The 27,287-nt window shown below is 37.5% G+C and overlaps 1 protein-coding gene across 7 annotated transcripts in view; it reads right to left on the bottom strand.

The window, feature by feature from the left end:
• Positions 1-27,287, bottom strand: part of MIA2 (MIA SH3 domain ER export factor 2) — a 122,470-nt gene that overhangs the window by 8,251 nt on the left and 86,932 nt on the right. For 3 of the 7 annotated variants that reach the window (XM_058429482.1, XM_032179586.2, XM_032179592.3), the window contains 4 exons: positions 25,716-25,783; positions 24,437-24,519; positions 22,676-22,804; positions 16,673-16,831 (listed from right to left, as the gene is read on the bottom strand). In XM_058429482.1, coding sequence (XP_058285465.1) covers positions 16,673-16,831; positions 22,676-22,804; positions 24,437-24,519; positions 25,716-25,783 — 439 coding nt within the window. Of the gene's footprint in view, positions 1-1,741; positions 1,766-16,672; positions 16,832-22,675; positions 22,805-24,436; positions 24,520-25,715; positions 25,784-27,287 lie in introns of all 7 variants that reach the window. The other 4 variants (XM_058429483.1, XM_032179590.2, XM_058429484.1 and 1 more) reach the window with 2 other exon arrangements.

The raw sequence follows: 27,287 nt of genomic DNA, 5'->3' as shown, positions 1-27,287 counted from the left end.
ACCAAAAGTGTGCATACCCTATTACCTAGTAATTCCATTTCCTGGACTAATCTTGAAAGAACATATGTACAAAAAGGGTGTTAGCTGCAGCATTGTTAGTAATGGTGAGATACTGGAGACACTCTAAATGCTCACCAACAGGAACTGGATAAACATATTGTGGTTTCTTTTACACTGAAATACCATACCACAATTAAGGTGATAAACTCTATATACACTAACATGGAAAGAATTCAAGTAGGTAAGGCTGATAAGGAAAGTTGATAAAACAGAACTTTTATTTCTTAAAAATCATTATTAGAACTGAAAGGTTTTTGGCTGCATAAATGTCTTCTTTTGAGAAGTATCTGTTCATGTCCTTCACCCACTTTTTGATGGGGTTGTTTGTTTTTTTCTTGTAAATTTGTTTGAGTTCATTGTAGATTCTGGATATTAGCCCTTCGTCAGATGAGTAGGTTGCAAAAATGTTCTCCCATTCTGTAGGTTGCCTGTTCACTCTGATGGTAGTTTCTTTTGCTGTGCAGAAGCTCTTTAGTTTAATTAGATCCCTTTTGTCAATTTTGGCTTTTGTTGCCATTGCTTTTGGTGTTTTAGACATGAAGTCCTTGCCCACGCCTATGTCTTGAATGGTATTGCCTAGGTTTTCTTCTAGGGTTTTTATGGTTTTAGGTCTAACATGTAAGTCTTTAATTCATCTTGAATTAATTTTTGTATAAGGTGTAAGGAAGGGATCCAGTTGCAGCTTTCTACATATGGCTAGCCAGTTTTCCCAGCACCATTGATTAAATAGGGAATCCTTTCCCCATTGCTTGTTTTTGTCAGGTTTGTCAAAGATCAGATAGTTGTAGATATGCGGCATTATTTCTGAGGGCTCTGTTCTCTTACACACACTAAACCCATGAATAGCTGCTTCTAGGAAAGGAAGGTAATATGCCCACGAAAGGAAATGTAATAATGTTCAATTCATTTACATAGTGTGCTTTTTCTTTTTATGTTTTATTTACACATTTACACACACAAACACATATATATCTGAAGCAAATATTAATACGTAAATTCTCAAGGGTGATATCCAGGATTGTGCTATAATATCTCAATTTGTTTCAACCATTGTGGAAGTCAGTGTGGCGATTCCTCAGGGATCTAGAACTAGAAATACCATTTGACCCAGCCATCCCATTACTGGGTATATACCCAAAGGATTATAAATCATGCTACTATAAAGACACATGCACACATATGTTTATTGTGGCACTATTCACAATAGCAAAGACTTGGAACCAACCCAAATGTCCATCAATGATAGACTGGATTAAGAAAATGTAGCACATATACACCATGGAACACTATGCAGCCATAAAAAATGATTAGTTCATGTCCTTTGTAGGGACATGGATGAAGCTGGAAACCATCATTCTCAACAAACTATCGCAAGGACAAAAAAGCAAACACCGCATGTCCTCACTCATACGTGGGAATTGAACAATGAGAACTCATGCATACAGGAAGGGGAACATCACACACCGGGGACTGTTGTGGGGTGGAGGAAGGGGGGAGGGACAGCATTAGGAAATATACCTAATGCTAAATGACTAGTTAATGGGTGCAGCACACCAACATGGCACATGTATACGTATGTAACAAATCTGCACGTTATGCACACGTACCCTAAAACTTAAAGTATAATAATAAAAGTAAAAAAAAAAAATCTCAGTTTGTGTTGTTCACCAAGTTACCCAACCTTTCTGTGGTTTTGTTTCTTCATCTGTAAAATGGGAATAACAGATTAATTAATGATTAATAAAAGGCATTTAGTCTGACACAAATACATTCTATATACAGCTTTATCAATATCTGATGATAAACTAAGCTTATTATTATGATTATAAACTATATTAAAAATATAGTATTGACTGCTTTTCATTCAAATTCATGACCATAAATTTCAAACTGATGCTCAACAATGCCCTATAATCATACTACACTTTACTAATGTTTGAGTTCTTCCACTCTCCTAAATAGCTACTGCATACCTTTTTTTCTCTTCAGATCTGACAGTCCTCTCCTCTACCACCTGCTTCAGCTAATGATCTTGCCACATCAAGAAAACTGAAACAACTGGACACCTCCACTTACCCTCCACCCAATCGCTACATCTGTACTCACTTGCTCTGCCTTCCTTCTTTTTAGAATGGATAAAGTGACCCAGCTACCACAATTTCTGCAATTACACTCTGGATAGCATCTTTTGTGCTTAATATTCCAGGGTTTCACTTTTATAACCAGACCTTCTCCAAACATCATTAATTTCTCCTTCTAGCCTGAATTATTCCCATCAGCAAATAAATATATTATCCAACTTTTATTTATTTATTTATTTATTTATTTATTTATTTACTTACTTATTTTTGAGACAGAGTCTCACTCTGTTGCCCAGGCTGGAGTGCAATGGTGTGGTCTCAGCTCACCGTAACCTCTGCCTCCCAGGTTCAAGCAATTCTCCTGCCTCAGCCTCCCGAGTAGCTGGGACTACAGGCGCATGCCACCACACCCACTAATTTTTGTATTTTTAGTAGAGACGGAGTTTCACCATGTTGGCCAGGCTGGTCTTGAACTTCTGACCTCAGGTGATCTGCCCGCCTCAGCCTCCCAAAGTGCTGGGATTACAAGCCTAAGCCACCAGGCCCTGCCACTATTATCCAACTTTAAAAACCAAAACACCTCTCCCTCCAGCTACCATCTCTTTTTCATTCAAAGCGAAATTTTTCAAAAAGCTGTCTGCATTTGTCCCTGGATCTTAATCCCTCCTCAACCTAGTCTCTTCAGGAAGACTGACAAATTAAACACAGATTTTTAAAGTTTATAAAAACACATATGGTGGCAATTTATCAACTGAATAATCATTAGAATTTATAAAGGATCATTATACAAGACATAAGTGATTAAGATATATATATTCCTAAAAAAGTGGTAGCCTAAAATTTAGGAACAACTTTAAGTAAATATCATCCTCTGAGAGGATAAAAGCATATATACCACGACTTTAGAACACCTTATTAAGTTTGTGAAGACCACAAGTTTTCATCAAAGAGATCAAAATGAGCCTTAAGACAAACTATAATTCTACCAAATGAGTCCTGTCTGAAAAAACTGTTCAGAATGTAGGGCAATGGTCAGCATAAATGTCTATGAATCAGAGCCAGTGAAGTAAAAATCTATGCCTATGCATTCAAAGCTATCCAAGGTATTTTGATCTGCTTAGCACAATTTTGTTTCCCAAGGAAAGAGTCAAAACTGTTCTCATCAATTTAGCTGTACACTATACGTCTCTTATTTGTTCAGCTCTTTAAGAAAAAGAGTTTTTAAACATGCCAGGCTAGCGACCACACTTAACTCATGATTACACCATCAAGGTATAGTTGCTTAGTCTCTTTGCTATGCTTACATAAAATATATTATCCAAATCAGTAAAAGACAAGCACCAACAAAAATAAGGAGAAACCACATGCACACTCCTTGTTCTTTTAAACAATGAAAACTAGGAATACTAAAGCTCAAAAAGGTACGGAGGAGGGTGTGGTGGCTCATGTCTGTAATCCCAGCACTTTGGGAGGCCAAGATGGGAGGACTGCTTGAGCCAAGGATTTCGAAACCTGCCTGGGCAACATAGTGAGGTCCCGTCTCTACAGAAAATTTAAAAATTAGGCATTAGTGGTGCATGCCTATAGTCCCAGCTACTTGGGAGGCTAAAGCAGGAGGATCACTTGAGCCCAGGAGGTCGAGGCTGTAGTAAGCTGTGTTCACGCCACTGCACTCCAGCCTGGATGACAGAGTGAGATTCTGTCTCAAAACAAAACAAAATAATAAAGAAAATAAATTTTAACTGGCAATTAAAATTCAATAAAATTAAACATTCTGTTTCTCAAGTTGTACTAGACACATTTTAGGTATTTACCAGCCACATGTGCCTAGTGGCTACTGTACTGCACAGTATAGATATAAAATGTTTCTATTATTACAGAAAGCTCTATTGGACAGAGCTGATGTAGAAAAAGATCTGTTTCAGTATTACATTCATTTCATTATATTAACTCATCATTGAAATACAGAACTACACCTTTTTAATAATTTATTCTTTTTTATCCCAACATCTTGAATAAGATGTCCAGTAGAAACTCTTGTAAAAATGAAACAAACTATAGCACATATATCCTAAAAATATATTTAGAACGAAAAATATAGAGTTAACATTTTAACTCCTTCCCCTTGGGAAAGCTACTAACCCACTGTATCTCTCTATCTAAATATATGCCAACAATTTTCAAACTATATATCCCAACCTGAGCTACAGTAGAAGTAGTTATCAATCAGCACCATAAGACAGGGAAATAAATAAATAAATGTATGTAGTCATCTACAGTAGGGGTCCCTAACCCCTGGGCTGCGGGCCAGTACCTTTCCGTGGGCTGTTAGGAACCGTTTGCACAGCAGGAGGTGAGGAGGGCAAGCGAGCATTACCACGTAAGCTCCACCTCCTGTCAGCTGAGGCATTCTATTGTCATAGGAGTGCAAACCCTAATGTGAACTGCGCATGTAAGGGATCTAGCTTGCGCATTCCTTGTGAGAATCTAACTAATGCCTGATGATCTGAAGTGAACACTTTCATCCCGAAACCATCCCCCTCCCTGCAACCTCCGTGGAAAAACTGGGCTCCATGAAACCAGTCCTTGGTGCCAAAAAGGTTAGGGACTGCTGATCTACAGAATAGTGACATTACCTACTTAATAAATTATGATACCTCACTTTCATTTCTAAAAGTGAAGACAAAACAAGCCAACACATACAACTTGAAAGTTTTTATCAGAATCACCTTGTTACAGTTAACCCTGGCAAAAGAATTATGTGACCAATTTAAACTACTTTCTTACCAAGTTTCTTTGATCTATAATATTCTCATTCTAAATATGAAACACTTTTGTGTTTTTTCTTAACAACTGAAGCGCTGAGCAAGGTAAGTCACATTGATAAATTTTTGTTGCAGGTTAGTATTTATAAAGAATTTATAATGAACTGGTTATTCCCAGGACATATTTCTGTTAAAATTTTAATTGTGATTACTATATGATATGTGAATATTATCAACTCACTTATATTATTCAAGAACATTTTCTGCTAAAATTATAAATAAGATTTCTAATTAAACTGATGAAAAACCAAACTGAAAACTATCCCTTTATCTGAGTGTTAGTTATATCACTGTCCTGAAATTGTGAAAAAAAAATCACATTATATGCTTAATACTTGTACTTTCCTGTATGTGTATGATATACAGTAAGATTTTTACTTTTTTATTTTAAAATAGATTCACAGAAAGATACAAAAATACTACAGAGAGGTCCTGCACACCCTTTACTCAATGTTTACGTCTTTCATAACTATAGTGTATTTTAACAGCCAGAAAACTGACATTGGTACAACTCATGTGTATAGTTCTACAGCATTTTACAGCATATGTAGATTTATGTAATCACTCTCAAGATACAGAATTATTGTACCACCAAAAACATCTCCGTCGTGCCACCCCTTTATAGTCATACCCACTCCCCTCCCCACTACTATCTCAAACTCTTGCATCCACCAATCTGTTTTCTGTTTCTATACTGTCATTTCAAGAATGTTATATATGGGTAGGCACAGTGGCTCACGCCTGTAATCCCAGCACTTTGGGAGGCCGAGGTGGGTGGACCACTTGAGGTCAGAAGTTCGAGACCAGCCTGGCTAAAATGGTGAAGCCCTGTCTCTACTAAAAATTTAAAAATTAGCCTAGCTGGGCATGGTGGCGTGTGCCTCAAGTCCCAGCTACTCGGGAGGCTGAGGCAGGAGGACAGTTTGAATCCAGGAGGCAGAGGTTGCAGTAAGCCAAGATTACACCACAGCACTCCAGCCTGGGTGACCGAGTGAGACTCCATCTCAAAAAAAAAAAGAATGTTATATACATGGAATAACACAGGATGTAAACTTTTGAGACTGGTTTTCTTCACTCAACCATTGAGATACATCCAAACTGTTGCATGTATCAATAGTTTATTATTTATAGTTTGATTCCATTGTGATCAAAGAACATACTATATATTATTCACTTCTTTTAAATGTGTTGAGGTTTGTTTTATGGCCCAGGATACAATCTGTCTTGTAAAATGTTCCACTGCTACTTGAAAAGCACATGTATTCTGCTGCTGTTGGGTAACTTGTTCTATAAATGTCAATTAGGTCTTGTTGGTTGAGGGCACTGTTCAGTTCTTCTATATACTTGCTGAATTTTCTCTTCAGTTGTTCCATCAATTGCCAAGGGAGGGCTGTTGAAGTCTCCAGTTATAACTGGATTTGTCTTTGTTCCCCTCAGTGCTATCACTTTTTGTTTCCCATACTTTGCAGCTGCTGTTGGCATACACACATTTAACATTTGCTCTATCTTCTTGACCTCATTTTCTTTCGATTAATGTTTGCATGGTGTATCTTTTCTATCCTTTTATTTTCCACCTACTTATACTATTATATTTGAATGAGTTTCTTATAGACTGTATATGGTTATGTCACTATATAACATATAAGGTCCAAAGAAACGAAACAAGTTTTAAAAATCACACTAAATGCCAGGCACGATGGCTCATGCCTGTAATCCCCCACTATTCAGGAGGCTGAGGAGGGAGGACCACTTGAGGCCAAGAGTTTGAGACCAGCCTCGGTAACATAGCGAAACCTCATCTCCAAAAACAATTTGAAATAAAATAAAAATTACCCAGGCATTGTGGCATGTGCCTACAGTCCCAGTTACTTGGGAGGCTGGGAGGGGAGGATTGCTTAAGACCAGGAGTTCAAGGCTACAGTGAGCTATAATCACACCACAGCACTCTAGCTGGGTGACAAAGTGAGACCCTGTCTCTAAAAAAAATTTTTAATAAATTTTTAAAATCACACTAAAAGATAAAGGAGTGAAAAGCAGAAAGCAAATCTCTTGATTTCCAGTCCAAATGCTTTTTCACCTAAGCCAGTCTTGTTCTAAACATGCACACTAATTAAAAGCACATATAAGAATGTTAGATGAACAGACACATTGTAGACTGTTCAACACTGTACAAAACTTTGTACACATATTATGCTTCAGCAGAATTAGCTCTATCCTAGTATGGTAGCCAAATTTGTGTACTAACCTTTAATAACCATTTACATTCCAAAGAGTTTTAAAAGAAAACTTAAATGGTTTAAAATCCTTATTCGTTTATAAGATTGAGTCTGCTACTAAAAATAATGAGAATAAAATGTTGATTACTTGAAGAAACTAGGTGTATACTTGCTAATAAAACCTTTAAGTAATAAGAATGTTTGGATCAAAACCACAATGAGATTCCACCTCACACTAGTCAGAATGGCTACTATTAACAAGTCAAAATAATAGATGTTGCCAAGGTTGTAGAGAAAAGGGAATGCTTATACACTGTTGGTGGGAATGTAAATTATTAGGCCACTGTGGAAATCAGTTTGAAGATTTCTCAAAGAACTTAAAACAGAACTACCATTTGACCCAGCAATCCCATTACTGGGTATATATCCAAAAGAAACTAAGTTGTTCTACAAAAAAGGCACAAGCACTCGTATGTTTATCGTAACACTATTCACAACAGCAAAGACATGAAATCAACCCAGATACCCACCAACAGTGGACTGGATAAAGAAAATGCAGTACATATACACCATAGAATACTACACAGCCATAAGAAAGAATAAAATTACGTCCTTTGCAACAACATGGATGCAGCTGGAGGCCATTATCCTAAGTGAATTAATGCAGAAACATAAAACTAACACATTCTTACTTATTAGTGGTAGCTAAACACTGGGTACACATGGATGTAAAGATGGCAACAAGAGACACTGGGGACTACCAGAGCAGAGCGAGGAGAGACAAAGGGAGGCAAGGGCTGAAAAACTGTGGGCACTATGCTCACTTTCTGGGTGATGAATTCAGTCACGCCCCAAACCTCAATATCACGCAATATACCCATGTAACAAACCTGCACATGTACCTTGTGAATCTCAAATAAAAGTTAACATTATTAAAATATTTTTTAAAAGAATGTCTGGAATAGGGCACATGAGAAAAGAGGTAAGTTAGAGCAGTTTTTTCTGAGTATATAAGCTAAGTACAGTTTTCTCCTTTTTCAGCGTGTTTAACAGTGCAAAAACAAATGATTCCTTGTAAATATGGAACTATTTACAATCATTTCTGCTAACTCATCTTAAGTCAATAGAAATCTAAAACACTTCTTCCAAGTAGAAACATGTTAAGAAAATATATACATTTTATAAATTATGCCTAACAGACTAAATGACAGATAATCTCAAATGCAGAACCCATATTCTTCAGAAACTTATTTTAGTTGTCATTTTTTTAACGTAAGTATTTTAAACTAAAATATTTTAAAATTTAAGAAGAATCTTAAAGACAATTATTAGTGAGAAGGACTCTTCATGAGTCCCAATAAGTCAACCTTACATAAAAGAGAGGCAGATTACTTTAGAACATCACCATCTCTGTTTTACAGAAGTCACTATTTTGTTTGTTTTTTTGTGGAGACAGAATCTCACTATTTTGGCCAGCTTGCTCTAGAACTCCTGGCCTCAAGCCATCCTCCTGCCTCATCCTCCCAAACTGCGAGGATTACAGGCGTGAGCCACTGCACCCAGCCAGAAGATCATACTTTGAAAGAGATAAAACCATGACAGGTAAAATTTATTGCTGAAGGTTACACAAAAAAGTAACAGCAATGATAAGGTTTAAAAAGCCTAGGCCAGGCGTGGTGGCTGACACCTATCCCAGCACTTTGGGAGGCCAAGGCAGGTGGATCACCTGAGGTCAGGAGTTCGAGACAAGCCTGGCCAACATAGTGAAACCTCGTCTCTACTAAAAATACAAATATTAGCTGGGCATGGTGGCACATGCCCTGTAATCCCGGGTACTAAGGAGGCTGACGCAGGAGAATCGCTTGAATCCGGGAGGCAGAGGTTGCAGTGAGCCGAGATAGCACCATTGCACCACAGCCTGGATGACGAAGGCGAAACTCCACCTCAAAAAAAAAAAAAGCCTAAGACCCCTCATTCATTATCATTTCATTAACTGAAACACGACATAAAAGAAAGGAACCCTGAAATCTGTTCAGTGACCTTTTTTTTTTTTTTTTGAGACAGTCTCTCTCTCTCGCCAGACTACAGCGCAGTGGTGCAATCTCGGCTCACTGCAACCTCTGTCTCCCAGGTTCAAGCAACTCTCCTGCCTCAGCCTCCCGAATACCTGAGATTACAGGCGCCCGCCACCACGCCCAGCTAATTTTTGTATTTTTCGTAGGAACAGGGTTTGCCATGTTAGCCAGGCTGGCTGGTCTTGAACTCTTGGCCTCAGGTGATCCACCTGCCTTGGCCTCCCATAGTGCTGGGATTACAGGCTTGAGCCACCACACCTGGCCTGTTCAGTGACTATTTAAATGGCATGTACCAATGTACCAAGAGCAAACACAGAATATTTTGTAACTGTAGGTAGGAATGAAACTAACTGAGAAATACATTTATCAGCATTACTCTAATTCATGCTAGAGCCTCAGGAGTCATTTAGCCCTTCTCACTCATCATAAATTTTGGAACAATACTGAAAATTCCTTTACTGTGTCTGTAGAATTACCCTTGTCTATGACATTGAGATTATAGTTGACACAGGTTGGCCCTCTGTCAAACCAAAGGGATCAGATTCATTATTTGGAGATACTCTGTAGAATAGACCATATCTCTTCTATGAAGGTATCAATTTAGAAGCTCACAAATTAGGGAAAAGCATGGAAACCAGGTTCCATATCTAGTATGGTAGAGTAAACTCAGACTGACTCTCCTACACATAACTATAAACTCCAGACAATATGCAAAAAAATAACTGCCTGAAGCCCTTAAGCATGAACAAAAGCAGGAGGACTTAGAAAAGAACAGAGAGCTTGGAAGAAGAAAGGAGTAACAATCACGTATGGGGTCAGTTTTCCATTTTTATGTTTTAGCCTGATGGAAGACCACAGTGAGTTGCAGCACACAGCAGTCAAAACTCACTAAAACTTTCTTGCCTGAAGAACAAGTACACAGAGCCCAAGCCTGAGGCAATGGGATTGGGATATCCTAGAAAGGAGAAAGCCGGAAAGGTAGAGCCCAATATTCTGGGTACAATCTCTGCCCAAGTCTATGGCTGACTCCTGAGCAACACGTGTGTACGGCAAATTTAAGCAGTTTTCAGCTAAGACAAAAATAACCGAACTAATATTTGAGTCGTTCCCCACCACAGAAGGGAAAAGGCTGCAGTCTGAGCCCATCCAAGCTAATGGTCTTCTACAGCAAGACCAGTAACACTCTTAGAGGAATAGAATAGAATCCAGAATTGCCACAATGTCTAGTATCCAATACAAACTCATCAAGAAAGAGAATTTGACCCATCCTTAAGGGAAAATATCACCACTAGAGGCCAACCTCAAGATGACCCTGATATTAGAATTACCATACAATGACTTTAAAGCAGTTATTATAAAACTATTATACTCAGTGGTTTAAAAAAATGCTTAATGAATAATTAGGTAAAAAACTCAGCAGAGAAATCAAATTATAAAAAAGGAACCAAATTATAATTTTAGACCTGAAAAATATATCTAAAATAAAACTTTTACTAGATAAGCTTAATAGCAGAATGGAGGTGACAAGGAAAGAGTCAGTAAACCTGAAGATAGATCAAAAGAAATTGTTGATTCCCAGTCAAGACGGCCAAACAGGAACAGCTCTGGTCTTCAGCTCCCAGTGACACCAAAGCAGAAGGCGGGTGATGTCTTCATTTCCAACTGAGGTACCTGGTTCATCTCATTGGGACTGGTTAGACAGTGGGTGCAGCCCACGAACAGCAAGCAGAAGCAGGGTGCGCGTCACCTCACCTGGGCAGCACAAGCGTTCAGGAAATTTCCTCCCCTAGCCAAGGGAAGCTGTGAGGGACTGTGCCGTGAAGGACCACGCAAAAACTCCATCCGAAGGTCACCAACAGCAAAGACCAATGGTAAATAAATCCAGGAAGATGAGGAAAAAACAGGCAAAAAGGCTAAAAATTGCAAAAACCAGGATGCCTCGTCTTTCAAAGGATCACAACTCCTTGTCAGCAAGGGAACAAAACTGGACAGACAATGAGTTTGACAAACGGACAGGAGTAGGCTTCAGAAGGTGAGTAGTAAACTCCTCCAAGCTAAAGGAGCATATTCTAACCCAATGCAAGGAAGCTAAGAACATTGATGAAAGGTCTGAGGAATTGCAAACTAGAATAACCAATTCAGAGAAGAACATAAATGACCTGATGCAGCCAAAAAACAAGGCACAAGAACTTCATGAAGCATACACAAGTATCAATATAGCCAAATTGATCAATCGGAAGAAAGGATATCAGAGATTGAACACCAACTTACTAAAATAAAGCGTGAAGACAAGATTAGAGAAAAAAGAATAAAATGGAATGAACAAAGCCTCCAAGAAATATGGGACTGTGTGAAAAGACCAAACCTACATTTGATTGGTGTACCTGAAAGCAACGGAGAGAATGAAATCAAGTTGGAAAACTCTCTTATCCAGGAGAACTTCCCCAACCTAGCAAGATAGGCCAACATTCAAATTCACGAAATACAAAGACACTCTTCGAGAAGAACAACCCCAAGATACATAATCGTCAGACTCACCAATATTGAAATGAAGGAAAAAACGTTAATGGCAGCCAGAGAGAAAGGTCGGGTTACCCACAAAGGGAAGCCCATCAGACTAACAGCGGATCTCTCTACAGAAACCCTACAAGCCAGAAGAGAGTGGGGGCCGATATGCAATATTCTTAAAGAATTTTCAACCCAGAATTTCATATACAGCCAAACTAAGCTTCATAAGTAAAGGAAAAATAAAATCCTTTACAGAAAAGCAAATGCTGAGGGATTTTGGCACCACCAGGCCTGTCTTACAAGGGCTCCTGAAGGAAGCACTAAATATGGAAAGGAAAAACCGGTACCAGCCACTGCAAAAACACACCAAAATGTAAAAGACCATCAACATGATGAAGAAACTGTATCAACTAATGGGCAAAATAACCAGCTAGCATCATAATAACAGGATCAAATTCACACATAACAATATTAACCTTAAATGTAAATAGGCTAAATGCCCCAATTAAAAGACAGAGACTGGCAAATTGGATAAAGAGTCAAGACCCATCGGTGTACTGTATTCAGGAGACCCATCTCACGTGCATAGACACACACAGGCTCAAAATAAAGGGATGGAGGAAGATTTACCAAGCAAATGGAAAACAAACAAACAAAAAAAGCAAGGGTTGCAATCCTAGTCTCTGATAAAACAGACTTGAAACCAACAAAGATCAAAAACGACAAAGAAGGGCATTACATAATGGTAAAGGGATCAATGCAACACGAAGAGCTAAGTATCCTAAATATATATGCACCCAATACAGGAGCACTCAGATTCATAAAGCAAGTTCTTAGAGACCTACAAAGACACTTAGACTCCCACACAATAATAGTGGGAGACTTTCACACCCCACTGTCAATATTAGACAGATCAACGAGACAGAAAATTAACAACAATATTCAGGACTTGAATTCAGCTCTGGACCAAGTGGACCTAATAGACACCTACAGAAATCTCCACCCCAAATCAACAAAATATACATTTTTCTCAGTGCCACAAAGCACTTATTCTAAAATCGACCACATAATTGGAAGTAAAACACTCCTCAGCAAATGCAAAAGGACGGAAATCATAACAGTCTCTCAGACCACAGTGCAATCAAATTAGAACTCAGGATTAAGAAACTCACTCAAAACCGCACAGCTACATGGAAACTGAACAACCTGCTCCTGAATGACTACTAGGTAAATAACAAAATTAAGGCAGAAATAAATAAGTTATCTGAAACCAATGAGAACAAAGACACAACATACCAGAATCTCTGGGACACAGCTAAAGCAGTGTTTAGAGGGAAATTTACAGCACTAAAATGCCCACAGGAGATCAAGCAGGAAAAATCTAAAATCAACACCCTAACATCACAATTAAAACAACTGCAGAAGTAAGAGCAAACAAATTAAAAAGCTAGCAGAAGACAAGAAATAACTAAGATGAGGGCAGAACTGAAGGAGGTAAAGACACAAAAAACCCTTAAAAAAATCCATGAGTCCAGGAGCTGGTGCTCCGAAAAGATTAACAAAATAAATAGACCGCTAGCCAGACTAATAAGAAAAGAGAGAAGAATCAAATAGACGCAAGAAAAAATGATAAAGGGGATATCACCACTGATCCCACAGAAATACAAACTACCATCAGAGAATACTATAAACAACTCCATGTGAACAAACTAGAAAATCTAGAAGAAATGGATAAATTCCAGGACACACACACTCTCACAAGACTAAACCAGGAAGAAGTCGAATTCCTGAATAAATCAATAACAAGTTCTGAAATTGAGGTAGTAATTAATAGCCTACCAACGAAAAAAAGCCCAGGACCAGATGGATTCACAGCAGAATTCTACCAGAAGTACAAAGACGAGCTGGTACCATTCCTTCTGAAACTATTCCAAACAGAAAAAGAGGGAATCCTCCCTAACTCATTTTACGAGGTCAGCATCATCCTGATACCAAAACCTGGCAGAGACACAACAAAAAAAGAAAATTTCAGGCCAATATCTCTGATGAACATTGATGCAAAAATCCTCAATAAAATACTGGCAAACCAAATCAAGCAGCATATTAAAAAGCTTACCCACCACGATCAAGTCGGCTTCATTCCTGGGATGCAAGGCTGGTTCAACATATGCAAATCAATAAATGTAATTCATCACATAAACAGAACCAAAGACAAAAACCATATGATTATCTCAACAGACGCAGAAAAGGCCTTCGATAAAATCCAACACCACTTCATGCTAAAAAAACTCAATAAACTAGGTACTGATAGAACATATCTCAAAATAATAAGAGCTATTTATGACAAACTCACAGGCAATATCATACTGAATGGGCAAAAGTTGGAAGCATTCCCTTTGAAAACCAAGACAAGACAAGGATGCCCTCTCTCACCATCCCTATTCAACATAGTATTGGAAGTTCTGGCCAGGGCAATCATGCAAGAGAAATAAATAAAGGGTATTCAAACAGGAAGAGAGGAAGTCAAGTTGTCTCTGTTTGCAGATGACATGATTGTGTATTTAGAAAACCCCATCATCTCAGCCCAAACACTCCTTAAGCTAATAAGCAACTTCAGCAAAGTCTTAGGATACAAAATCAATGTGCAAAAATCACAAGCATTCCTATACACCAATAATAGAGAGCCAAATCATGACCAAACTCCCATTCGCAATTACTACAAAGAGAATAAAATATCCAGGAATACAACTTACAAGGGATGTGAAGGAGCTCTTCAAGGAGAACTACAAACCACTGCTCGAGGAAATAAGAGAGGACACAAATAAAAGAAGAAACATTCCATGCTCATGGATATGAAGAATCAATATTGTGAAAATGGCCATACTACCCAAAGTAATTTATAGATTCAATGCTATTCCCATCAAGCTACCATTGACTTTCTTCAAAGAATTAGAAAAAACTACTTTAAATTTCATATAGAAGCAAAAAAGAGCCCATATATCCAAGACAATCCTAAGCAAAAAATACAAAGCTGGAGACATCACGCCACCTGACTTCAAGCTATACTACAAGGCTACAGTAGCCAAAACAGCACGGTACTGGTATAAAACAGACATATAGAACAATGGAACAAAACAGAGGCCTCAGAAATAACACCACACATCTACAACCATCTGATCTTTGACAAATCTGACAAAATCAACCAATGGGGAAAGGATTCCCTATTTAATAAATTGCATTGGGAAAAATAGCTAGCCTTATGCAGAGAACTGAAACTGGACCCCTTCCCTACACCTTATACAAAAATAAACTCAAGATGGATTAAGGATTTAAATGTAAGAACTAAAACCATAAAAACCCTACAAGAAAACCTAGGCAATACCATTCAGGACACAGGCATAGGCAAAGACTTCATGACTAAAACAAAACAAGCAATGGCAACAAAAGCAAAAATTGACAAATGAGATATAATTAAACTGAAGAGCTTCTGCACAGCAAAAGAAACTACCATCAAAGTGAACAGGCAACCTACAGAATGGGAGAAAATTTTTGCAATCTATCCATCTGACAAAGGGCTAATATCCACAATCTACAAGCAACTTAAATTTACAAGAAAAAAACAAACAACACCATCAAAAAGTGGGCAAAGGATATGAACAGACACTTCTCAAAAGAAGACATTTATGCAGCCAACAAACATATGAAAAAAAGCTCATCATCACTGGTCATTAGAGAAATACAAATCAAAACCACAATGAGATACCATCTCATGCCAGTCAGAATGGTGATCACTAAAAAGTCAGGAAACAACAGATGCTGGAGAGGATATGGAGAAATAGGAACGCTTTACACCGTTGGTGGGAGCGTAAGTTAGTTCAACCATTGTGGAAGACTGTGCGGCGATTCCTCAAGCATCTAGAACTAGAAATACCATTTGACCCAGCCATCCTATTACTGGGTACATACCCAAAGGATTATAAATCATTCTACTATAAAGACACATGCACACGTATATTTACTGCAGCACTGTTCATGATAGTAAAGACTTGGAACCAACCCAAATGCCCATCAATGTCAGACTGGATAAAGAAAATGTGGCACATACACACTAGGCAGCCATAAAAAAGAATGAGTTCATGTCCTTTGCAGGGAAATGGATGAAGCTGGAAACCATCATTCTCAGCAAACTAACACAAGAACAGAAAACCAAACACCGCATGTTCTCACTCATAAGTGGGAGGTGAATAATGAGAACATATAGGCACAGGGAGGGGAACATCACACACCAGGGCCTGTCTGGGGGTGGGGGGCCAGGGGAGGGATAGCATTAGGAGAAACACCTAATGTAGATGATGCAGCTGTTGAACGGCAGTTATTAACTTATTTCAAGATATTCTGCTGTGACTCTTCTGGTAAATATATTTATTTTGGTGAGACAAAATGGTCAGTGAAAAAAGACAATTACAAAAGAGGGTGAATGGTACAACTGCACAGAGTGATTAAAAGAATTTGAACAGCTATGTGTATAAGTGTATGCCCAAAAAAATCTCTAAAAGATATATACCTACAACTAAATTCTGGGAAGGACACGCTAAGGTGACAAAAGGGATTTTTCACTTCTTTACACATTTCTGTGTTGTTTGGATTTTCTAAAGTAAACATGCATTATTACCTCTATAAGTAACAAAAACAGTAAAAACATTCCATTTAGGGAGAAAACAGCTTTCTATAATATGAACAATTATCTCAAATCATTCTGTTTACATTATTTATCATTGTTGTTTTCAAAAACGTACGATGATTTTTCTTAAGAGAGAACAAACATATACTCCTCTCTTCTCCCATTCCTGGGTATCCCACATCCCAGCTGCCTTTAAAGAGAAATAATAACAATTGTCTTTACATACCTGGTGGAGGAAACATCATCCTACGGTCCTGTTCCCATGGAGGTGACAGAGACCCAGTGTCAGAGGGAGCCCTATGAGGATCAGTTAACCTATCACAGCTTGATTCTCCTCTTTCATTGGTAATCTGATGGTCCAGAGGATTCCCTGGGCCTCGTGAGCCTAATTAAAGAAAAAAACATACAAATCTGTTTCATCTTAAAAAGTCTTATATACTTGTTTTACACATAAAATCAGTGGTTAAATCATAAATTATAAATACAAAGTCTGAAAAATAACAGTGTAGAAAGTAAATTGCTATGATTCCTATGCTTGATGTAACAGGAGAATTATAAAGTAATTATAAGAACTGATTAAATAAAAAATATAATATAAAATAAATATAAAATATTTAAAATAAATATAAAATATAATAAATGATTAAATAAAAATATAAATGATTTTGTTGCTTAAACTAATACATCAGTAGTCCAAATGAGCATGATTCCTTTAAAACAGTCATCTTAGCAGTTCTATATCTATTCTAGTAATTTTGCTACTGAAGTATTTTTCAGAAAAACTCTTTTGGAAATGCACTCAGATTAACTTAAGAGCCACGTAAAAAAACTGCATCTCAAAGTTAAAACATGACTCTCTACTTCTGCCCAAATTCACTGAATAATGTTAGGAGTCAATGAGAAGATAAAAAAGATAAATACTTCGGCCCCAAAATGATTTTAAATAGCGTGATTTAAAACATTATGCACAACAGATAAACTGGCACTAAATGGCTTTTAGTAATTTCTAAATATCAAATTCACATTCAAAAGAAGAATTCGTAAGTTCTGAAGACAAGTCTAAAACGATAGTTTCAAAAACAACAGCACTGTTGAAATAATCACTTTAAATGAGCTAACATTCATTTGGATAAGAAAATCTGGTATGTTTACATTTACAAAGGGGAGTAATTTTAAAGTTTCCTTCTTACGACCACAGAAAAGATAGTACCTTAATTAAAAACCCATATACAGGGCTGGGCGCAGTGGCCCACGCCTGTAATCCCAGCACTTTGGGAGGCTGAGGAGGGTGGATCACCTGAGATCAGGAATTTGAGACAAGCCTGGCCAACATGGTGAAACCATGTCTCTACTAAAAGTGTAAAAGTTAGCCAGGCATGGTGGCAGGTGCCTGTAATCCCAGCAACTAGGGAGGCTGAGGCAGAAGAATGGCTTGAACTCAAGAGGAGGAGGTTGCAGTGAGCCAAGATCGTGACACCGCACTCCAGCCTGGGTGACAGAGTGAGACCCCATCTCAACAAAAAACAAAACCCATATTCAATTAAAATGGAAAAGACAAATATAAAAAAATTTTGGCCAGGCGCAGTGGCTCACGCCTGTAATCCCAGCACTTTGGGAGGTCAAGGCAGGCGGATCACAAGGTCAGGAGATCGAGACCATCCTGGCTAACAGGGTGAAACCCCATCTCTACTAAAAATACAAAAAATTAGCCGGGCATGGTGGCAGGTGCCTGTAGTCCCAGCTACTCAGGAGGCTGAGGCAGGAGAATGGCTTGAACTCAGGAGGAGGAGGTTGCAGTGAGCCAAGATCACGCCACTGCACACCAGTCTGGGGGAAAGAGTGAGACTCCATCTCAAAAAAAAAAAAAAAAAAAAAAATTAACATTCAATAAAATATATTAATACCTCATTTATCTGTCATTGAGAGGGAAAAGCGGGTCTTCTCAAAATTACATTGTTCAGAAAACAAAAGCTTATTATTCTCAAGGAATAGCTTAAAAATAATTTTTTTTTTTGAGACAAGGTCTCACTCACTCTGTTACCCAGACTGGAGTGCAGTGGTGCGATTCTCAGCTCACTGCAACCTCCGCCTCCTAGGCTCAAGCAATTCTCCCACCTCAGCCTTACAAGTAGCTGGGACAACAGGCATGTGCCACTACACTTCGCTAATTGTTGTATTTTTTGTAGATATAGGGTTTTGCCATGTTGCCCGGGCTGGTCTTGAACTCCTGGGCTCAAACAATCCCACCACCTTGACCTCCCAAAGTAATAGGATTATAGGTGTAAGCCACTGCACCCAGTGAACAATTTTTTTTCTATAGAAGCCTAACTAAAATAGCCAGGCGTGATGGCTCATGCCTGTAATCCTAGCACTCTGGGAGGCCGAGGTGGGCGGATCACCTGAGGTAAGGAGTTCGAAACCAGCCTGGCCAACACGGTGAAACCCCATCTCTACTGAAAATACAAAAATTAGCTGGGTATAGTGGCACATGCCTGTAATCCCAGCTACTCGGGAAGCTAAGGAACAAGAATCGTTTGAACCTGAGAGGAAGGGGTTGCAGTGAACCAAGATCGTGCCACTGCACTCCAGCCTGGGCAACACAGTGAGACTGTATCTCAAAAAATAAACATAAAAAAAAAAGAAGTCTCACAAAAATGCTTACTCTATTTCAGTACCTCCTTTAAGAGAACAAACCAAAATTAATTTTAACTTTTCTTGGTAATTTGTACAAATCAGCATAAGCATTCACATTTAATATATAGTAATCTTTAAAACAAATTTTCCATTTACTCCCTTTAGTAGAATCAGATCAACTGGCTTTTACATCAGGAGGTAACTATCATTTTTCCTTATGAGTATACATTCTATTAAATTCTATTAAATTTCCCAAATCTTTCCTTCTTCCTTCTTCATCCTAATAATTAGCTCATTAGAAGAAGAAGGCTGGGAAAGCAGAAAATGTGCAAGTCGTCAGTTAGGCTGAGTTCATCTGGAATGAAGCACAGAGATTTAAAGGAGACATTCAAAGGCTTTCCTTCCTGATTGCTTACTTCCAGAAGACCAAAGCTACAGGCCAACTGACTACCCAGTGAATATTACAAACCTAAAAATTCTAATGGTTAAAGTTTTCTATTCAAATCCAGTTACATACAATTTACTCTAAGAAGAAATTGTTTTACTTGTACTCAATATCATTCAGATATACCAGTCATCCAAACTTCAAATTAAAAAGATAATAAAAGTAAGGAAAAACAACGGGTACTCTCCAACCTCCTTTGGTGGATCATAGAAACTTTTAGTTCGGATCAACTCTGTAAGACCCGATGACAACTTACCTAGAACTTCTGTAGCTTTTTAAACAAATAGTAAAACACCCTTGCAGATAATCTAAACACACTGTATCTTTAAATTAAATAGGAGAGGAAATAGAAGAGGAGAAATCAAATGTAAATTTTAATCATTCCAAATATTCAATTGACTATAAGCAATCCTTGACTTATGTAATTCAATTTCCAGTGACTCATATTTGCAGTTTCGCCAATTATACCCTTATTTCTAGGGCATTGTTTTTTCAGACTGCTAGCTCCTACTCATTTGTGATGTGTGAAGTTTAAAAAATAATGCTAATTAAGATTAAATTAATGAAATGGGATAAAACTGAATAGAAAGCATCAAAACTGTAATGGTAACTACTATTTCATGTAGCTGGTTTCAATTATATTTCAATCATATTTATGTTAGTGTACAATATGACATGATATAAAATACATTTCTTAGTGTAAGCCAAGGTAAAAAATAGAGGGGTGGGGTGGACTTAGAGAACTAAGTCATAAGCTTGCAGCAGACATGTCAATGTCAAAATCAGTCTCTTTCCTGAAGTGCTCAATGCAAAGCCTCCCTAAGGCTCTAACTATCAGTCTATAGGGCAGTCCCTTTCCCTGGGAGCTTCCAGTTCAAAATCAACACAAGCAGAGGCGCTGTAGCGACCCCAGGCTGTGGCCCAATCTACTGGGGGGACTGGGAGGTGGACAGGAACAGTTCTAAGTGAAGCAAAATGAGGGTGGAGAAAGAGGATACAAACAGGATATGGGCAAAGGGAGAATATCTCATGACCATACAGTAGTAAGTTGATTTTCTCATATTCTTTGAAGGCAATTCCAAAGGAAGAGTTCCAAAAATATTTGGAGTAATGGCAGCTTCAACTAACAAGTACATAGACTTCCTGAGATACTATTTAGATGAGTAATATCCATCTGAGTATATGAACTTTGATTTGTTGGATTTAATTTGGTGTTTTTATTTAGATTCATTACTTTATGTTCCTATCTCAAATTCAATCTGTTAAAATCACTGATACAAAGGGTGGGAATGTTTCACTGGTGAAGAATGCCATCAGCTCTTATGAAACACATACTTGGAACTGAAAAAGTAAGACTTTTGATTTTAAAATAAACAGGGCCCTCTATCTTTGAATTTCGCCACAAATTAAGGGAAAACTTTAAAGGAACTTGACAAAGAAAGTACGGTGAGAGATCAAAAAAGGAAAACTCCAGGTACACAGGAGTTTTCAAAAGTACTAGGGCCTTTTGTAACACCAGGGTGATGCTGATGAGATAAATGTAGAATAGCTAATGATTAGGCCTGAGGTACCTAAAGAAATTCTCAACAACATATAAGGGGGTGACAGCAGACAATTGTGGCTTGGTTTCCCAATGTTTTTTTTTTTTTTTTTTGAGACGGAGTCTCGCTCTGTTGCCAGGCTGGAGTGCAGTGGCACTATCTCGGCTCACTGCAATCTCCGCCCCCCAGCGTTCAAGCAATTCTCCTGCTTCAGCCTCCCAAGTAGCTGGGACTACAGGCGCCCACCACCACACCCAGCTTATTTCTGTATTTTTAGTAGAGACAGGGTGTCACCATGTTGGCCAGGATGGTCTTGATCTCTTGACCTCATGATCTGCACCCCTCGGCCTCCCAAAATACTGGGATTATAGGCATGAGCCACCACGCCCGGCCCCCAGTGTATTAACAAATGATGTAGACCACAGTAAAGGTTCCCATCAAAAATCTGCCTACAAGAGCACTACTGATTTCCTTGAGTCTATAAAAAGATTATTTCACTTTCTAATTTTCTACAATAAAAAGATCATGATACTAATGTAAATTTTTTTAATTCCAAATTCTAATGCTTCATCAAAATATAATTTTATGGTGTTTCACACTTGTAATCCCAGCACTTTGGGAGGCTGAGGCGGGTGGATCACCTAAGGTGAGGAGTTCAACACCGGCCTGGCCAGCCAATGTGGCAAAACTGGTTTCTACTAAAAATACAAAAAAAAATTAGCCAGGTGTGGTGGTGTGTGCCTGTAATCCCAGCTATTCAGGAGGCTAATGCAGGAGAATCATTTGAACCTGGGAGGCGGAGGTTGCAGTGAGCCGAGATCACACCACTGTATCCCAGCCTGAGCAACAAGAGTGAAAACAGTCTCAAAAAAAAAAAAAAAAAAAATTACATATATATATATACATACACGTATATAATTTTATGCTAGGTTATACTGTTATTGTATTTCATGCAGTCTTATAAAATTTTATATTACATCATGTAATATATAGCTTTTAAGAAGTCAAAAATATGGTTTAAAAAGATACATATCAGGCCGGGCGTGGTGGCTCACACCTGTAATCCCAGCACTTTGGGAGGCCAAGGAGGGTGGATCACGAGGTCAGGAGATAGAGACCATCCTGGCTAACACGGTGAAACCCCGTCTCCACTAAAAAGACGAAAAAAAATTAGCCGGGCATGGTGGTGGGTGCCTGTAGTCCCAGCTACTCGGGAGGCTGAGGCAGGAGAATGGCATGAACCCAGGAGGCAGAGCCTGCAGTGAGCCGAGATAGCACCACTCTACTCCAGCCTGGGTGAAAGAGCGAGACTCCGTCTCAAAAAATAAAAATTAAAATTAAAAAGAAAAATAAATAAAAAATAAATAAAAAGATACACATCAAGTCCTTGATCAAAATGTTATCTAATATAGCATTGTTTCTAAGAGAAAAATACATCAAAATTAGATGTCATAGAGCTCCTTTTCCAAATAAAAGTTATTTACAGTAAGTGCAAGGAATGCCTGTATTTTCCAAACGTTTATTTTACAGATCATTTTTAAGGTAAGTTGAGATGAAAATATAAAGTAAGGAAGAAATCTAGAGTAATAAAGATGTTTAAACAATATACCTCTTCCTCCTCCCCCTGGAAGCAAAGGTGAGAGTCTGAATGGACCCTCCAACAAAGTTGGAGGAGAGAGAAAAGCTCTTGTTTCAGATGAAGGCCAACCCAATGGTGAGGGACCATATGGGGAATGCTCTGGAATAATTAAAACAGCATATTTAAATTCATAGTTTCATTTAGCTACACTATACAGTTAGAATCCCATTTCAACAATTACCATCAGGTCATCCTATTGCCAATTTAAGTTTAATCTATGTCCTGAATGTATCCTTTGATTTTGCTAATACAGAACAGAATTAAATACAGACCCTGGTGTTTTCAATATTTGTCTATCAAACAGACACTTTAAGCAATAAAAACATCAACCAACTGGGAATTAATAAAAAGATCATGATAAATAATCATTTATATTAAGCAAAGGATATTGGAGATGTATCTTAGAGTTATAGGAGCATAACGTTAGATTTTTTTTGGTTTGTTTTTACTGGCAGTATGCACCCAGACATTTCAGCTGGTGAGAGTTGCAACATAGAAGTACTCAGTTTAAATAAGGGCCAAATAGGCTGTATTGGGCCATGAATTGTTTAAATAATGATCAGATTATGAAGAGGAGAAAAATGCATTAAATACTCTGAAGCAAGATCACAATTTACTTTTGATTCATTACCAGTAAAAAGTCAGTTTACAAATACTAATTTATCAAATAAATCATTTCTCTATAATCTATACAGCCAAGCCACCTACCACTTTACAAACTTCACCACTCTCAAATAATGGTTTTGTTTCCAAAGTCAAAAATCAAAAACAAAATACAAACAAAAACCACCAAAATAACATTTTTAAAACATGTTAAATTTAAAACATGAGTGTAGCTGTATAATATTCAAACCAGCTACAAGAAAAGATCAAAGCATTATTTACCCTCCTTGAAACTTTTGTGTTGGATTCAGACAAAAAAAAAAAAAATCCTTCTATATACTTCGCCCCAATCCAAATTTTGTTACTACCTGAAATTTGTAATAATCTAATATTTTTTAAATGTAGAAAGACTTTCATTTTAATGAAATTTTACTCTCAAAAGCGATTTTTATAACTTTCCAAGGTTATTAAAATGGAATTCTACCTATATAGAGATTTATTTTTCACTACCTTAGAAGCTTAATTCCAATTCAGCCAAAATTATTATGAAAAAATTTAAACCGTTTGCAATAGTTTGAGATCACTGCAGATCCTAACTCAACAATGGACAGAAATATTAAATATATCTTACAAAAAAAATTGGTCCTCCCTTGAAGGTAATTAAAGCAATCAAACCTCAGACTTTTTCCCACATTTTAAATTGGTACTTTTAAATAATTAGAAACTATTTTTTAATTATTAAGCAAATTCCAAAGTATAGTTAATATATAAACAGTCACAATGCTATTCCATGTAAGCACTCCTTTTTCATTCAATCTCACAGAAAATTGTTAATGAGTACCTTACTATGTGCCAAGCACTTGGCTTTTCAAGGAGCTCAAGGTACTAAATATATATCATCTTACAAAATCCCACTGAGAAATAAAAGCCACAATAATTTTCATTATTGCACAGGAAACAAAACCTAGAAACTTGTGAGTCTATGACAAAGCTTAGACTAAAACCTTGGTTCTAAAATCTAAAATATTTACATAAATAACAGTGTTAACTTATACTAATAGAAACTATACGTGCAATATACATATAGGAAAATATGTATTTTAAATGAGGGGTAAAAAAAAAGACTACCTCTGCCAAATGCTGTATTTGGAACATCAAGTGCATAAGGATCTTTTTCTAAAAGTTCAAATTTAAGCTCTGTTTCAGTTAATCTGCAAATAAAGAACAAACATCTCTAAGTTACCCATCCAAGAGAAGCACAAGAAAAAATGCCTCTACCAACTACAAGCTACTCTTCACTATCTTAACATCTACACAGAACAAACAGATCCTCTAAAATTATTCTGACCAAAACACCTTCATCTCCCACTGCTTATTAACTAGGGTAATCAGTTTCTTCCTGCCCTAGAGATACTGATGTGTTGTGGAGCCTTACAATTGTTTTATTTCTTCTTCAAAACTAGACTACCATGAGTAGTATATCACAGAATCCGAATTTTTGAAATACGAGTCCTCCAAGGTCAACCAGTCTATCCTTTTACAACTAAGGAAACTGAGACTAGGAGTTTAAATGATTTATTCACAATGAAAGTGCCTGGATTAAGACACAGGGTTCCTGGCTTTGAGTCACGTATGCTTTCTATCATAACGTGACACTCATGATTCCAGTTATAACACTGGAAATCCCATTAATTTGTCCTACTATCTTACTCGTAAACTTTTTATCCTACAAATGTGACATTTTAAAAGAATCTTATTTCTAGTTCTTAATCAGGAGATATAAAATAAAACATTTAATAATTTGATGTTAATTTCTGAGACTAGAAAAGACAAGCAAGAGGACTAAAAACTAATATTGGATAATGTTAACAGTACATTGTGACAAGAAACTATAACACTCTAGGAAGACTGTTATCATCTTCACAGAAAAGCATACTCTTCCCTGCTATTGTATATTGTAGACTTTTATTCTACCTTTCATTTTATTATTGTAAAACAACGTCACCCAATGCTACAAAACCAGGAAATGAGAGATATTAATGAATATTATTCTATCTACTTATCCATTAAAAGAGGCTGATATTCTGGGCATTACTAGGTCAGAGAGATTCATCCTTTCTCTTTCCATCCATTTTTACCTCCATCCATCTACACTGGTTTAAAAAAAAATTTTAGTTACACTTTTTGCAGAATAATCTGTTAACAGTTTCCTCCAAGTGCCACCTCAGTGACCTAAGACAGTACTTCAACAAACAAAAACAACTAGACATTCCTAGTAAAACTAACAGATATCTCACAAGATATGCTGGATGCACTGCAAGTTTTCTTACTTAACCTTATAAAAGTATTACCTAATTAATGAAATAACAGAATAACTAATTTTAAATGTTCCCACTAAGATACTTACTTTTGTCTGTTGTGAGCATTTTCTTTCCTTAAATCATTGAGGTTTCTTTCAGCATTCCGAGCTGCCAACTTGAAGAAAATAACACATTTTAAAAATACATTTATATAAACTTAAAAAATAAGCACAAATATGTCAATATAAATATTCATTAAATTTTTTAAAAATATATATATATCACAGCAATGGTATACAAATCATAATCACTGAAGTAAGAAAAAGTGTAAGACTTAGACTCTGAAAGATCAGAATTTCTATATCCACTCTTTACGTAACCTCTAGTCATACGACCTTAGGCTGTTTCCTCATCTATAAATCCGGGATTATAATACCTACTTTACGGAGTTACTGAGTAGATTGAACAAGTAATGTATGTAAAAGGCCTTTAAGTAGAGTGCCTAGAACACAAGAGATTTTAATAAACATCATTTTTGTGTAGTTGAGACTTTATTATCCCCCTACCCTCAAATCTCTAAAGTTGACAGTTTGAGCCATGTCCTTGTCCCCATCCACCCTGGGGTCAAACGTTCAGAGCCTCATGGACTCTAAACTCAGCCAGCCTGGATTCTATCTGATTGGGTGATTAGTTCATTGAAATGAACACTTTTTCCCTAAAAAACAAGTTAAACTCTGTTACCACGTGACTTTTCAGAAACTAATATGAGACTCTCCTATTAAGTGTCTTCTGCCCAGACCCCAGTCTGCTCCTGTGGGTAGCTCCGCTCTGGAGCGTGTGACAAGCTACTGCTCAGTGTCACTTTCATTCCCTCTACCAATCCCAATTCAGCTAAAAACACATCTTGTCTGTGGAGCTTCTCCCAAGTGACCTTCCTGATATATAATTCTTTAGCCTGTGGTTCCTTGGGTTTTCCTGCCTGCCCTGTGCTCTAGAACACGTGAGGACAGATATATCCTAGGTGTCATCCGGCTGTCCTGATCTTTATATCCAACTGCTTAACTGTCTCTTTGCAGCCTACACCCATGTCATCTGAGATAACCTTTATCTACCTTAGAAGACTTCACTAAATACGCAGGGGTGAGGAAGGCATGTGGAATTGTTACCTCTGGGCCTCAGCATATTCCCTTCTTGGCCATTGTTGTTTGTGGTTTTCATTCTAATCTTTACAAGTCAGTGTCTCTCTAAGATCTGTAAGATGTTCCTGCTGCCCTTCCAGAAACAGTCTGGTTACCATCTTACCCTGGGACTGTGTGTGGACCTCTCCATCTTCAAAGAGTAATCTACATCTAAGTATTTTACAAGTGGTGAGGAGTGGTTAACTAAATTCATCTCCAAGCCCAGCTTAATTTAGTAACAAATTTTCATTTGAACCCTCAATACCAAAGCATACAGAATCTTACAACTGAGGAGGACCTAGACATTCAACATACCTAATCTCTCACCCTAGGCTGGAATCTCCACTCCAACATGTCTAAGAAATATCCACCAAGCTTCACTACAACAATAACAACAGTTAACATTCGCTGAATGTATACTGTGTGTCCGGCATTTGGCAACAACCTTACATGAATTTAATCATCACAATAACCCTATGAAACAGGTACTACTGCTATCTC

This window comes from Hylobates moloch, unplaced genomic scaffold (genome assembly GCF_009828535.3).
Source record: "Hylobates moloch isolate HMO894 unplaced genomic scaffold, HMol_V3 SCAFFOLD_16, whole genome shotgun sequence".
Taxonomy (NCBI): Eukaryota; Metazoa; Chordata; class Mammalia; order Primates; family Hylobatidae; genus Hylobates; species Hylobates moloch.
This window is presented reverse-complemented; position numbering and strand designations above follow the sequence as displayed.